At 39.3% G+C, this 14152-nt stretch overlaps 1 protein-coding gene and 1 pseudogene across 3 annotated transcripts in view; both read left to right on the top strand.

Moving 5' to 3' along the window:
• Positions 1 to 14152, top strand: part of TMEM39A (transmembrane protein 39A) — a 43625-nt gene that overhangs the window by 15807 nt on the left and 13666 nt on the right. For both annotated transcript variants that reach the window (XM_080657798.1, XM_080657799.1), the window contains exons 3-4: positions 563 to 785; positions 11875 to 11958. In XM_080657798.1, the coding sequence (XP_080513924.1) occupies positions 563 to 785; positions 11875 to 11958 (307 nt within the window). The remainder of the gene's footprint in view (positions 1 to 562; positions 786 to 11874; positions 11959 to 14152) is intronic.
• On the top strand, positions 4351 to 5901 carry LOC308242165 (methylosome subunit pICln-like; annotated as a pseudogene). Its single transcript has one exon. The product of its transcript is annotated as a methylosome subunit pICln-like (transcript).

Genomic DNA, 14152 nt, shown 5'->3' with positions numbered 1-14152 from the left:
AGATCTCTGAAGGAAGGTTGGAGAATTTGGTGAAAGTGGAGTTGAATTTATGGGGATTACTACAGTAGTTTAGATTAAAAAATAGTAATTGCTTGAACTAAGACAGGGGGTTTAGAGAGGAGGGTACAGTTTGGAGAAAGTTTTATAAAGTGGAATATAAGATTTAGAGAGTGATTGGATGAGGCAGAAGGAAAGTTATAATATGACTGCCAGGTTTCTGATTCAGGCAGCTAACTGGATGGGACATGAACTAGAGCCAGGACCGCAGGAGGAGGAATACAGAGATGTCCAGTAGACAGCTTGGTAACATGGGTCTAAAACTCAGCAGTGAGCTCGGTGGAGAAAAATTTTTGTTTTCAGCATCTAGAGGATAATGGAAACCATGGCCACATATTAGATCACTGAGAGGGTATCCATGAAGGGAGAAGCCAAAGATCCTAGGGTAGAATTTGGGGGAAGGCTAAAGGTTAAAGGGTAGGTGGAGAAGGAAACAGGAGCCCTTTATGCTGTATGACACTGCAGGGTAATCACTATTTGAGCTAACCCTAGTTTTCTCTTCCAGGAATGGTAATGCTATTGGCCTTCCGGTCCCACCTATCACAGCCTTAATCACCCCAGGTCCTGTTCGTCATTGCCAAATTCCTGATTTGCCTGTGGATGGGAGCCTGCTCTTTGAATTTCTCTTTTTCATCTACCTGCTGGTTGCACTGTTCATTCAGTACATCAACATCTATAAAACAGTGTGGTGGTATCCTTACAATCATCCTGCTTCTTGTACTTCATTGGTAAGTCTTAATCGGCCTTTACATTCTTCATGTTACTTAGCCAAGAAACTAGTTGGAAAATCTATGTGTAGAAATTATTTTTCATAATAATTTTTCTTCTAATAAAATTTTTTCCTGTTAAACCAAGATTACTTTCAGAAATATAATGTCATAAGATTGTTTGAAATATAAAATATCTGGCTTTGATCTATGACTGGAGGAGGTAAAAATATAAATGAAAATGCAGAAAACATTAAAATAATTTTTTTTAAATATTTTATTGATTTTTTACAGAGAGGAAAGGAGAGGGATAGAGAGTTAGAAACATCAATGAGAGAGAAACATCGATCAGCTGCCTCCTGCACACCTCCTACTGGGGATGTGCCCGCAACAAAGGTACGTGCCCTTGACCGGAATCGAACCCGGGACCTTTCAGTCCGCAGGCTGACGCTCTATCCACTGAGCCAAACCGGTTTCGGCAACATTAAAATAATTTATTAAAATAATACCATGAGAAGGTTTTTTTATTTAGCTTTCTCTATATCATGTTATATTTGTTGGAAATTTAAAGTGCCAATATGTTTAAATTCTAACAACTCTACTCTTTTAATGACTGTACTAGGATAATGGAAGCTTCTATAACAAATAAGCCCAAAATTTGTATAATTCTCCAAACACATAACAGTCTGAGGTAGTTGGCAGGAATAGCACACTTTCCATATGGTCAGTCAGGGGACCCAGGCTGATGCTGACAAACGTCTTACAATGAGTGGCTTTCAGGGTGGCTGCAGTCCGTCCCTGTCAGCCAGAAAGGGAAAAGAGGAAAGGGAACTATAAAGGAGAGTTTCTTATGGGCCAGGGTTAGTTATATAATTTTCACATGTGCCCTGCAAGGGAGTCTGGAAAATGTAGTCCTTTTACTGAATTCATTGTTACCCTGAATAAAATTGGGTTCTGTTACAAAAATAAAACTGAGAGAAGAGCAAACTCTTTCTGATAAAGTACACGACAATATTTTGTAGGTTTCTTCTATCTTCTCTCCAGTTATTTAGGAGGGGTGTGATAATCTTGATGCAGAGAATGTTCTCCATAGAAGGATATATAAAGTAACGATAAGACTAGTCAAGTAAGTGGTTGGTATTGGCAGTTTTGAATGGGCAATAGAGATACGCTCTAGGAGAAAGAAAACTATTGTCCTGTGTAGTTTATATATGCATCTGTGACTTACAAATGATTCAAAAATCTCCCTGGCCCAGTGAACATAGAAAGGAAGGAAATGCACACGAAAATCTTCAAGATGGCATGGGAAGGGAATAAACATTTTTCTTTTAAATGTTTGTATCAATTAGTTGTTCTTGGAATTAACCATTAAGAATTTTCTTTCCATAGTGACTATCTGCTTACTTAATATTAGGTGAAGAGAATTACAGTTTTTAAAAAAATATATTTTTATTGATTTCAGAGAGGAAGGGAGAGGGAAAGAGATAGAAAACATCAATGATGAGAGAGAATCATTGATTGGCTGCCTCCTGCACACCCCCTACTGAGGATCAAGCCCACAACCCAGGCATGTGCCCTTGACCGGAATCGAACCCAGGACCCTTCAGTCCCCAAGCTGACACTCTGTCCACTGAGCCAAACAGACTGGGGCGAGAATTTCAGTTTCTTTATTTAAGAATTGTAATGATTTAGTGCCAAATTGAATGCTTTTTTTTTTTTTTTGCGTTTTTGTAAAAATTGATTTCAGAGATAAGAAAGGAAAGGGAGAGACAAATAGAAATATCAGTGATGAGAGAGAATAATAGATTGGCTGCTTCCTGTACGCTGCCTGCTAGGGATCCAGCCTGCAACCTGGGCATGTGCCCTGACTGGGAATCAAACCTTGACCTCCTGATTCATAGGTTGACACTCAACTACTGAGCCACACAGTCCGAGCTGTATATTTTATTTTTAATAGTCCCCACCAGAATTATGAGTTTATTGAATGTAGAAACTATACTTCTTCTATCTTTCTTTGACCAGGGTGTTATAAAATGAAGAGTTTGGATTAGATGATCTTTAAGGTTTCTTCTTGTTATATAGCTCTATAAACACCTCACTAGCCTAACAGTGACACTAGCAAATGCTTATTAAAATATTTACTATATTCTTTGCAAGTATTATTTCATTTACTCTTTGTATAAATAGGTAGGTACTAATGTATGACTCCCATTTATGAATGAGTTATAGGAGACCTAGAAATTATGAAACTGGCTCAGAATCACATAGTGACACAGTGAGCACTCAAATCCAAACCTATCTGCTATGTTTAACTTCCTGTATTTATTCTATATTTACTCCATAAGTACATTATACAATTTCTACTTTGACATTATATAGAAACTTCTCACTTGTTGAGTTTTCAGGCTAAAAAGAGCTTTTCTGCCAGCCACTTTTAAAAGTCTTTTACAAATGTTGCTTTGAAACAAAGGGAACTAGTGTTCCTGTCAATCAGGAAGCTGTTACTATGCTGCTGATTCCAGACTTATGTTTTCTTTGCTCTGACATAAAGGGTGACCTTCACTTGTTCATCTCCCCACTTTACTCAGTTTGAATTTAAGTTTTATGTGATACTTGTTTGCAGAAACCAACTCAAATCTAGAAATTCAGTTGCAAGACAGTCTGAAAATGTTTTTAGCTTTCCAGTCTCTGCTACAGAGAGGAAGGCACACTTAAGTGAGGTTATTGTGTGTTCTGGTTCACTGATCAGCCACATGTGATCCTTCTCCCACAAAGTTCAAAATTTAGTTGTGAAGCTAAGAGTAACATATGTGGAACAGCAAATAAGATTTTATCCCATTAAACTGAAAGGGTCCTGAATCAGTGAACTGTTCAAAGATAAATGGGCTTTCAGAGACTTAGTTACTACCCATCACTAAAGGTGTGCAAGCATAGCATGTGGCAGCCTGACAGGGATTTCTAGAAGGGACTTATACCTCAACTAGTGGTCTGTCTCCTTTAAGTTTCCTTCTATTATGCATGCCACACTGAGAAATTTGTCACATTTATATATAAGGTTTTTCTTTTTCCATTTCAAGATCTTAGTAATTATCAAAAAGAAAATGTGAACACCTAAATATGTAAAGTATCATTCTAGCTATCAAGAAACTAGCTAAATGAGTCCTAACCCCAAGAAACATAATCCTAACCCCAAGAAACATAAAAATAATAAGTAGTATAGTAAATTATTGAGAAGTGGAAGACTGATTAATCAAGTATTCCTGGTTTACAGAAAGTTAATCATAAGCTGATGCATTTCCAGCAATTTAGAATATAACAAAATTTGCTTAACATTAAAATATATTAGGCACTTAAATCTTTTTATATTAAAAAATGTCTTAGATGCACTAGTATTGCATAAATGGACCCCCAGACATTAGCTATGGAGTCTAGTAAATTTTCTTGCATTATTTTGGAGGAGTGGGTTGAGCAAGGAAGGGTATCAAAACTAAGGGAAGATAGATTGCTTCCGGAGCAGGATGCAGTAAGCCGGGTATTGCTGTGCTTCAACTCCCTCTCCGTCTGCATCTTGGCCCTCACTACTGCAATGAGCTTCCTCAAAAGTTTCCCGCCACCCAGGTCGGCTGAGGGGCTCTGGCAGCAGCAGCCTGATACCGGGGTGGTGCTGAATGGGAAGGGCCTGGGCACCGGCACTCTTTGCATTGCTGAGAGCCGCCTGTCTTGGTTAGATGGCTCTGGATTGGGATTCTCACTGGAATACCCCACCATTAGTTTGCATGCAGTGTCCAGGGACCTAAATGCCTATCCATGAGAGCATTTATATGTTATGGTGAATGCCAAATTTGAAGAAGAATCAAAAGAATCTGTTACTGATGAAGAAGAGGAAGACAGTGATGATGATGTTGAACCTATTGCTGAATTTAGATTTGTGCCTAGTGATAAATCAGCAGTGGAGGCAGTGTTCACTGCAATGTGTGAATGCCAGGCTTTGCATCCAGATCCTGAGGATGAAGATTCAGATTATTATTATGGAGAAGAATATGATGTGGAAGCACATGAACAAGGGCAGGGGGACATCCCTACATTTTACACCTATGAAGAAGGATTATCCCACTTAACAGCTGAAGGCCAGGCCACATTGGAGAGATTAGAAGGAATGCTTTCTCAGTCTGTGAGTAGCCAGTATAACATGGCTGGAGTCCGGACAGAAGATTCAGTAAGAGATTATGAAGATGGGATTGAGGTGGATACTATACCCACAGTTGCTTGACAGTTTGAGGATGCAGATGTTGATCACTGAAAATGATTTTATGTTGCTTTGGGATTCTGCTCATAACTGTAGGAGAGAACTTTGTGCCTTTTCCTCTGTGGAGGGGGTGTTGATGAAAATATTTTTCCTTCTCCAAAACTTCCTGAACCAGTTCTTTCTTGAGACAGACTGTATGAGACAACAAGTTGTCACCAGCAGAAGAAACTATGACTTTTATTAAGCAAGATGAATTTACTTAACTAAGAGGGTATTTGTAGTTTATCTTTTATCCCCAAACTTTCTGTGTCTAGGTACCTTCTGAATAGGCCTATAATTCCTGCCTTCCATGTATGTATCTTCTGTAACCTAGCAGGGGTATGTGGTGAAAATGCATGGGCACTTAGGTGTTGGTAGACGGGATGGAAGAGAGGCTGAATCTAAGATAGACCCCTTTAGGGCCTAAGGATACCGTTACCCTTAAAAAAAAAGACAAAGATCTCAGATGAATCTGGCCTCTGCTCGTTCTCTACAGGGGTAAGGATCTTTTTCCTATTGGGACACAGATTAATCATTCAGGCATCTCTAGGGAGCCTTTTTGGAAACATCCCAGCCACACATACTAACACAAGTGCTGCTTCTGACTAGCTTTTGCTTTGCTCCTTTCACCATGTTTCACCAGTCTGTTCTATTATAGCTTCTTAGGTTATGTTATATCCTTTAATTTCTAGCCTCTTCATTCAGTTTCTGTAGCAGAACACATGAAATTGGGATGAAGTCCTTAAAGTACTCCACATGATAATTTTTTGTCTTTGTAATAGCTTAACAAATAAATCTAGGTTTTCTATGTTAAAAACCAAACCAAACAAACAACTAAGAGAGGATAAATATTGTTAGAATAAAAAATACTAAAAAGGAAAAAGAGATGATCTGAAGAATGTATAGTAAGCCACTCTCTTGACATCCTTTCTGCTCTGCCTTTAAAATGTATCCCAAATCTGTCCACTCCATCTCCATTGCTACTGATCCTCTTTAATCCATAATCATTTTTCACCTGAATCAAAAGCAATAGCTTCTTAATTGATTTTGCCCCACTATAATATATTCAACACAGAGCAATCAGCGTGAGCGTTTTAAAATACAAATAGAACCATGGCACTCTTTGCCCGAACATTTCTTTTTTTTAATTTTTATTGATTTCAGAGAGGAAGGATGAGGGAGAGAGAGATGGAAACATCAATGAAGAGAGAGAATCATTGATTGGCTGCCTCCTACATACCCCCTATTGGGGATCGAGCCCACAACCTGGGCATGTGCCCTTGACTGGAATTGAACCCAGGACCCTTTAGTCCGTAGGCTGACGCTCTATCCACTGAGCCAAACCGGCGAGGGCCTGAACACTTCTATGACTTACCATCAGGGGAAAAAAATGAGGATTAACAAAAAGCAAACAACAAAAAAAAATGAAATACAAATTGGTAGTCACAAAATAATCATGGGGATATAAAGTAGAGCACAGGGAATATAGTCAATAATATTATAACAATTATGTATGGTCCCATGGGATCCTTGAAATATCCTGGGACCACTTTGTTATAAAGTATATAATTATCTAACCACTATACTGTACACCTGAAACCAGTGCAAACTAATATTAAAGGTAATATTAGAGCACCAACAATGACAAGACCTGGGGGCAGAGATTCAGGTGAGAAATGATTATGGATTGAAAAGAGGGTCAGTAGCAGTGGAGATGGAGTGGACAGATTTGGGATATATTTTAAAGAAAAAAGTAATCGCAAAGGCCCTATGGCAGGAAAATATATGCCTGGTGTGTTTGAAATCAGCAAGAAGGCTGAAATGAGCTGATGCTTTTTTGTCAGTTAGCTCTCTGCACAAATGCAACCTTCTCAGAGTTATTCTGCTCAACCACCAATTTAAATTGGCTCTGTACCTCCCTTCCCAGTCATTATATTTATTTATTCTTTTTAAAGATTTTTTAAAATAAATCTTTATTGTTCAGATTATTACAGGTGTTCCTCTTTTTTTTCCCCATAGCTCCCCTCCACCTGATTCCCCACCCCACCCCTTGCCCTTACCCCCCGCCACTGTCTTCATCCATAGGTGTAATTTTTGTCCAATCTCTTCCTGCACCCCTCACACCCCTTTCCCCCTGAGAATTGTCAGTCCACTCCCTTTCTATGTCCCTGATTCTATTATATTCACCAGTCCATTCTGTTCTTCAGATTTTTTATTCACTTGATTTTCAGATTCACTTGTTGGTAGGTATGTATTTGATGTCATTTTGTTGTTCATAATTTTTATCTTTACCTTTTTCTTCTTCTTCCTCCTCTTAAAGAACACCCTTCAGCATTTCATGTAATCCTGGTTTGGTGGTGATGAACTCCTTTAGCTTTTTCTTGTCTGTGAAGCTCTTTCTCTAACCTTCAACTCTGAATGATAGCTTTGCTGGGAAGAGTAATCTTGGTTGTAGGTTCTTGCTGTTCATCACTTTGAATATTTCTTGCCACTCCCTTCTGGCCTGCATAGTTTCTGTTGAGAAATCAGCTGACAGTCGTATGGGTACTCCCTTGTAGGTAACTAACCGTTTTTCTCTTGCTGCTTTCAAGATTCTCTCTTTGTCTTTTGCCCTTGGCATTTTAATTATGATGTGTCTTGGTGTGGTCCTCTTTGGATTCCTCTTGTACGGGGTTCTGTGCGCTTCCTGAACTTGTAAGTCTATTTCTTTCACCAGGTAGGGAAAGTTTTCTGTCATTAGTTCTTCTAATAGGTTTTCAATATTTTGCTCTCTGTCTTCTGGCACCCCAAAAATTCGGATGTTGGTACACTTAAAGTTGTCCCAGAGGCTCCTTACACTATCTTCATATTTTTGGATTCTTTTTTCTTTTTGTTTTTCTGGTTGGGTGTTTTTTGTTTTCTCATATTTCAGATCTTTGGTTTGATTCTTGGGGTACATTGATCTAGAGTTGAGTTTCTGTATATTCTTTATTTTAGACAGTGTATGCTTAATTTCTGACTGGTCCTTTTCCATTTTTTTGGCATTCTCATTAAGGTCCTTAAAGGTCTCACTAAGCTCCTCGGAGGTCTCATCAAGTTTCTCGGCGGTTTTTAGAAGATTCTTGAGTAACCTTATAAATGTGGTTCTGAACTCTATGTCATCCAGTAGTTTACTTTCCTCCATTTCTTTCATTCGTGACATGTTTCTTTGTCTCCGCATTTTGCTGCTTCCCTGTGTTGATGGAGTGGCTTTGTGTGGTAGGTGACCTATAGGGGCCCGTAGTTCAGCCTCCCCAATCACCTGAGGTGGACGCTCTTGGTACACCCCTTTGTGGGCTGAGTGCAAAGTCTTGGTATAGATAAGCCTTGATTCCTATTGGTACACTGGGAGGAATTGACCTCCAGGCCAATTGGCTGTGAGGACCCGCTGTGTCTATAATGGAAGAACTGCTGTGCTGGACACACGCTTATGGTGCAGGACTTGTTTCAGTGGGGCTTTGGTGCTCACTGAGTCTGCCTCTTGAATGTGTCACTTATGGATGTGAGGAGTTGAAATCTGGTGTCTCACACTGACCACTAGGTACACTGGCTTCTGGTTCTCCAATGGGGTGCAGGTCAGCTACTATCTGAGGCCACCCAGCAGGAGCTACAGCAAGAACTACAGTTTTCTCCTCTTTGCTTGGGGTTTGGAGGTTTTGGAGCTGTCTGACCCAGGCTGCAAGTTTGCTATGTTAAGCTGCGATAGGGCAGGCCATTCATATGCTAAAGATGCTGCTTGGAGCTTGGGTGGGTTTGTAGGTTGTGCAGGGCGGGGTCTCAGGGTGTCACTAGGCTAGGGCGTGGCAAACAGCGATAGCTGCCAGTAAGCTGGTTCTGCGTCTCTGACCACGTCCCTGCATCCCACGCCCCAGTGCAGTAAACAATTATTCCTGCCTGAAGCCCTGCAAGCAAGCCTCCCTCACTTTCCGACCTGATGGCAGACAGTCCAGCTTCTCCCCATAGGAGTTTGGGCCCCCACGTCTCCCCAGAAACTGGAGTTCGGAGTAATCGGGAGCTTGTCTCCCTTCGGGTTGAAAAAAGCAGTGCTCCCAGTTGCCCGCCGCCAGCCCGATTCGCGCGCCTCCATACCTCAGCTTTTCAGTGCTTGTGCACCTCTCAATGCTGTTTTCTCTTTCCTTCTAGTTGTAGAACTTCCACTCAGCCAGCTTTCCCGTGGTTCTGGGTGATAGACGTTTTGTCTTTTAGTTGTAGTTTTGAAATTGTTGTGCGAGGCCGCAGTTTAGGTGTTTACCTACGCCGCCATCTTGGATCATCCGCAACATTCTATATTTTTTAATATTAATTTTTTTCAAGTACAGTTTACCTTTAATATTATTTTGTACTGGTTTCAGGTGTACAGTATAGTGGTTAGATAATCATATACTTTACAAAGTGGTCCCCAAATATTTCAAGGATCCACTGGGGCCATACACAGTTATTACAATACTAGAGGCCTGGTGCACGAAATTTATGCATGGGGTGGGGGATTCCTCAGTCCGGCCTGCACCCTCTCCAATCTGAGACCCCTCAGGGAATGTCTGACTGCTGTTTTAGGCCCGATCCAACTGCAGGATCAGGCCTGAACCAGCAGTTGGACATCCCTCTCCGAATCCGATACCGCTGGCTCCTAACCACTCACCTGCCTGCCTGCCTGATCGCCCCTAACCACTTCTGTCTGCCGGCCTGGTCACCCCTAACTTCCCTCTCCTGCTGGCCTGGTCGCCTTCTAACTGCCCTCCCCTCTTGGCCTGGTCACCTCTAACTGCCCTCCCCTATCAGCCAGGTCACTCCTGACTGCCCTCCCCTACCGGCCTGGTTGCCCCTAACTGCCCTCCCCTGCCAGCCTGGTCTCCCCTAACTGCCCTCCCCTGCCAGCCTGGTCGCCCCTAAGTGCCCTCCCCTGCTGGCCTAGTCGCCCCTAACTGCCCTCCCCTGCCAGCCTGGTCACCCCTAAGTGCCCTTCCCTGCCGGCCTGATTGCCCCTAACCACCTCTGCCTCTGCCCCCACCACCATGGCTTTTTCTGGAAGGATATCCGGAAGGACGTCCAGAAGATGTCTAGTCTAATTGGCATATTACCCTTTTATCAGTAAAGATTATTGACTATATTCCCTGAGCTCTGCTTTACATCTCTGTGATTATTTTGTGACTACCAATTTGCACTTCTTTTTTTGTTTATCCTCATCTGAGGATATTTTTCCCATTGATTTTTAGTGAGGGAGGGAGGGGAGAAGAGAGAGAGAAACATCAGTGTGAGAGAGAGACATTGATTGGTTGCCTCCTGCATGTGCCCCAACAGGAGCTGGGGATCAAACCTGTAATCCAGGTAGTGCCTTTAACTGGGAATCGACCCGCGACCCATTGCTGAGCGGACATTCTAACCACTGAGCAACACTGGTCTGGGCCAGTTTGTACTTCCTAATCCCTTCACATTTTTCATCCATCTCCCAACCCCCCTGCCATCAGCCATCATTTATCACTGTTTTATTTCTTACCAGCATTTATAAGTATTTGAAATGAATTTGCTTCTTAGCTTGTTTATTGTCAATGCCCTTCCCCCTTAAACAAATTCATTAAATATATGGGTTTAGCTGCTGTATCATGCTGGCTAAAACAGAATAGAAGCTTAATTCTCTAATAAATAAAAGTTAGGTAGGTGACATAAGGCCAGTGTGACAATTCTTTGTTTCTTTTGTTCTGCCACCCCCAACATGCTTCTTCCAAACATGATCCAAGGTAGCTGTTCCAACTCCTGTCATCACATCTGGCCGGCAGGAAGGAGGAAAGGAAAAAGACACAGCTTCTTTCTTTAAGAGCACAGCCAGGAAGCAATACACATAATTTTCTATCACATCCCTTAGCCACAAGTGTTTTTTTCAAGGGAGACTGGGAAATGAACCTTTAGTTAGCTAAGAGTCAGTGCCCAGTTAAATTCTGTGATGGCATAAGAGACACCTAGTAATCTGCTATCCCCTTGCCCTCTCACATCACAGTAAAAAGTAGGATCCAGGAAAGCAGGAACCTTGTCTGTCAATCTTCAGCACTATCCTCAGTTTCAAGAATACTTATACTTAGCACATTGTGGGTGCCCAGTACATATTTATTGAAAGAATTAATTGAGAAACTGAACTTTTCCTTCTGGAAGGAGAACTGTGGAAACCTACAGACTTAGACTATCAAAATGAAAATATATCCCAATTCTGTTTGTTGCTACTGACTTTTCATTTTGTTTTTTATTACAGTGATGTTTACAGACTTAGAACTAGAAGGAATCATGTATAGCATAGGTAATACTATCATTTTATAGGAAGAAGTAAGAGGAAAAACTAATGAATGTAATTGAGGTATCAGAGAGTAGGGAGTTTAGGTTAGTAAATGCCCAATTAGATCAACATAAACTCTTAGATCAAAAGAGACCAACAGCAGTAACCCCAAAAGATTAGTAATTCTGATTCATTAAATTTGACACTCATAAATATGGCATTTTAGATAAATTATTCTTGCCATAATTCTGCAGGTTATCACTTATTAACTCAAAACTGTAATCTTTTCCTTTTAATACAATAAACTTTCAAGAAAGGAGAGGAATACATTCCAGATAGTTTAAAATAGTATTTGAAAAGTTAAAGCAACTTGTCATAGAAAGAGAAGTAGAAGATAGGTAGTCTCTTCTTGCTCTCTCAAATTCCTGTGGTCTGTAAGTGTAAGGTGATGTAAGGGAGATCTTTTGAGGAGGCAAACCTCTTCATATAATAGTTCCACGGATACAGATACTTCTTTCTGATGAAGTTATTTGTTTCTCTTACAGAATTTTCATCTCATTGATTACCACTTGGCAGCGTTCATCACAGTGATGCTTGCAAGGAGGCTGGTATGGGCCCTCATCTCAGAGGTAACAGTTCATTCACTATATTCTATCCCTTATAGCTAGAGTTAGTTACTAGAATGGGTTCAGGTTGAAAACATGAAATGTCCAAATATAATTTAAATATAATTATAAATTTATTTTACTCCCATGTGAATTGTGTTGGTTCTTTTTAAAAGGTTTTCTTATATTTAAAATTCACGTGTGATATAACTCGAAAGAACTGTTAGAAATCTCATTTGTCCAGTAGATGCTCATTTCTAGCTTCCAAATTCTTCAGTACAATACAGTCTTTCTAATTTTAATAGTTACAGTAAAATTGGATGAATTTTAGATAACTATTGATATGAAGTTTTATGTAAATAAACAGTTGTATCTAAAACCTTATTCCAAGTAACATTCACTTGAAATTATGTCTATGCTATTTGTAGAGTTGCCAGCAAGAGGCATTTGTTTCAGTTAATTAAAATTTGGAATTTTAAAATAACATCCAAATTGGCATAAGAGTAATCTTGAAGAGTAGAATCTTAAGTTTAGTGGTCAGTGGAGGAAAGAATTGGGACATTATTAATGTGATCTTTTTAAAAATTAAAAGTTGTTAATAGAATTGGCCATTGTTGTAATTTTTTATGTATTTGTAAACCCCAGTCGGGGGAAGGGGATAAGTGTGTTTTCTTAAGATTTTGTTATTTTGTGCCCTGTAAATGATTACCAAAAAAAAGTTAACTTAGTTAAAGAGGCTAATAATTTTAATCTTGGAGTTCATAATTCAGTGTGAAATTTTGAATGAATAGTTACTGTAATCACAGATCACCAAGGCAACTTTTTCTTCTGAAAGCATACATGGGAAGTTTTTGGTGTAAGCGCTAATTTTCAGGAACCTTATTTCTACAAACACAGAGTAATTGCAGATATTAAATCATGTGAAAATCATTTAAAGTTGACTGAAAAAAATTGATATTAGGATCATCTGTTTTTCACAGTGGGAAAGGCTCTTTATAACCTTTTCTCCCAGGTTCTTTATTTAGGTTATGAAAATAGATGTTTACTTTTGGATATGTTGAGAAACTATGTTCTGTCCTTAGAGGAACTCGGTGGAGTGTTATGATTACATCTATTAAAACAGGCAGGGAGTGATTTTGTTTCATCTCTTCAGTTACTTAAAAATGGTACTTGTGTGTGTCAAATTAGTATGTCCAGTTAGTGTGTAAACCCTTCTTCATAACTGGGAATCTACCTTGGAGCTACAAAAATTATAACTTGAAGTACTCTGAAATACTCTATTTTTTCTATTGATAATGGCTTCACAATAGTTTTAACAGCTTTTGCATAAGCTTAGCTGGAGAGTATATTAGCTGTTTGTTAAAGAACCTGTAATTCTTACTGAGAACAAAATATTTAAGCTAATTTTAAACAGATTTCTAGTCAAAGATTTAAATCTATAGTGTCCATTAGAAAGGGAATATTAAATAATTATGGTATATCAGCATAATGAAATAAATAGCATGCAGCCATTAAAATGATGAAAATGTCTTCACTTACTGACCTGTAAGATACTAAGAAAAAAAAGCAAAGTACATAAGACAGGTGGGGAACAAAGTATATTGCCTTATATATGTATAAATTATCTCTAGAAGGACATACAAACTAATAATGGCCTGCCTACTTGGTGACTGAGAGATAAGACCAGTAGGCGGGAAACTTCACTACAAATACTGTAAATGTTTTGTATTTTGAGCAATGTGAATTGAATATTTTACCTATTCAGAAGTTTAAGAGCTATATAGTGATTCTCTTTCTAAAATACTTAAATTTGATGGATAATACCCATCTTAAATCATCTTTCCTTCCTTCTATTAAAATATGTTTGCCTTTTGTTTTGCTTATATCACAGAAAGGACCCCTACTCTGAGAAAGACCAATCATTTTTAAGGAGAGGCTGGAGGTAATTAATTCAGAAAGCTAAACACTGTTCTGGGAGGAATACCTCTCCAACTAGATAGACTGTTCATTCACCTCCACGCCCACCCTACTTCTCTACTTGCTCCACAAGACCAAAAGTTATTTACTGTTCTTTCACCAACCTGAGCAACTCTCTTTTTAAAAAATTGTTTTTCTACATAGAAGAATAGTAGATTTTATTGAAAAAAAAAAAACTAAAATATTAAGCAGAACATTTAAAATGATTACAATGCCATTATTAAGAGAACCACAGTTTGAT

The sequence above is a fragment of the Plecotus auritus genome (assembly GCF_963455305.1).
Source record: "Plecotus auritus genome assembly, chromosome: 2".
Taxonomy (NCBI): Eukaryota; Metazoa; Chordata; class Mammalia; order Chiroptera; family Vespertilionidae; genus Plecotus; species Plecotus auritus.
Note: the sequence above shows the minus strand (reverse complement) of the source record. Positions and strands in the feature narration are given on the sequence as shown.